The sequence below is a fragment of the Cariama cristata genome, unplaced genomic scaffold (assembly GCF_000690535.1).
Source record: "Cariama cristata isolate BGI_N322 unplaced genomic scaffold, ASM69053v1 scaffold25202, whole genome shotgun sequence".
Lineage (NCBI taxonomy): Eukaryota > Metazoa > Chordata > Aves > Cariamiformes > Cariamidae > Cariama > Cariama cristata.
Window position 1 is genome coordinate 17912 of NW_009603620.1, and position 1308 is coordinate 19219.

At 45.6% G+C, this 1308-nt stretch overlaps 1 protein-coding gene across 1 annotated transcript in view; it reads right to left on the bottom strand.

Annotated features, from left to right (window-relative positions):
- The window catches only part of FAM76A (family with sequence similarity 76, member A), a gene marked incomplete at its 5' end in the record, with an annotated part of 13352 nt that extends 12359 nt beyond the window's left edge, over positions 1-993 (bottom strand). The window contains 2 exons of the mRNA XM_009695277.1: positions 57-111; positions 929-993. Of these exons, the coding sequence (XP_009693579.1) occupies positions 57-111; positions 929-993 (120 nt within the window). The remainder of the gene's footprint in view (positions 1-56; positions 112-928) is intronic.
- Between the last annotated feature and the right edge of the window lie 315 nt (positions 994-1308).

Below are 1308 nucleotides of genomic sequence, written 5' to 3' on the forward strand. Positions count from 1 at the left end.
AAGGCAAGAAAGATGAAAGGAAAAGAGGCTGCTGAGAACAAGCCCCGCTCACTTACTGTGCCATAGAGCTTCACATTCTGAGCACACTTCTTGCATATTGTGTTGGTTTTGCTGTTAAAAAGAAGGACAGATCATTCTATTAACACTTCCCCAAAGAAAATTAAACCGCTGTGGTTAGGAGCCCAGTCTCCCCTAGGCTCCATCTCTAGTGGTGAGACTGTATTCATCTTCACTAGGGACTCATATCAAAGTGCATTTCCTATCCCCATCTGGTTAAGGATAATTTGCCAAAAAGTGGTATTACTAGGAGGTATCTTTTAATTAAGGCATCCCCAGATGACACCAGTTTTTTGTCCTTACAAATACAGGAGTCTGATCACGGGCTAATTGGCAGCAGGCGTGATTCAGCACTGGTGACAGCCTCAGTTCTGGAGGAGGTCTGCTCGGGATGATGAGGTTTAGGCAGGTCAGGACAGAGGTGTATTTGTCCAACAAACACAGCAAAGAACACCTCACACAACGGCCACACGCAGCTTCTGCGTTTACCAATCCTTCGTCTGTAAGCTACATAACTTGCAAAAATGGAAAAAGGCAACAGCACAGCTAAAGAAAAAACATTAGGAAATAATTTTTGGATACTAGAAATCAGATAAGAGGAAAACTTGGGGGAAATGCATCCAGATCCTTCACTGGAAGATGCATCTGAGCATTGACCAAAAATAAAAACCAAGCAAAAGCTGCAAATCTAAGGACAGTGCAGAGGAACACTGACTTGCCCAGCAGACCTTTGAAGAAGGCCAAAGGTCCCCCACGTCTTCAACAGCAACAATCTACAGGTTAAGGCTCAGTTATTGAAGGTGGGGAAACATTACAGTTCTCCAGGTGTGTCTGTTCTAAAGAAAACATTGGTCTCCGCAAAAAAAATTACCTTTCCTGTTGGAATTCAGTCCTGCAGTAAGTGCATTTAACAATGGGATGTGCAATCCGGCACTCCTGCAACAACAGAAGCGTTCGGTGAGATGCTCATTTGGTGAGAGGCACACCGTTTCCCAAAATCCCAGATCACCTGCTGACCTCCACTCCCACCACATGCACACACATCTGTCAAACTCCAAACACTTCCTCCTTGTACAGTCACGCTGCTCTTACAAGGGCTGAGAGCAGAGGAAGGGTGATAGGAATGGTATGTGTCACAGGTGAGCCAGAAGTAAACTGAGATTTGTAACGAGGGCTTATTTGTACCCAACACCCACAGACAAGGGTCACAGTTGTTGGCCTCACCTCCCAGGGCAGGAACACAGAGTCCTG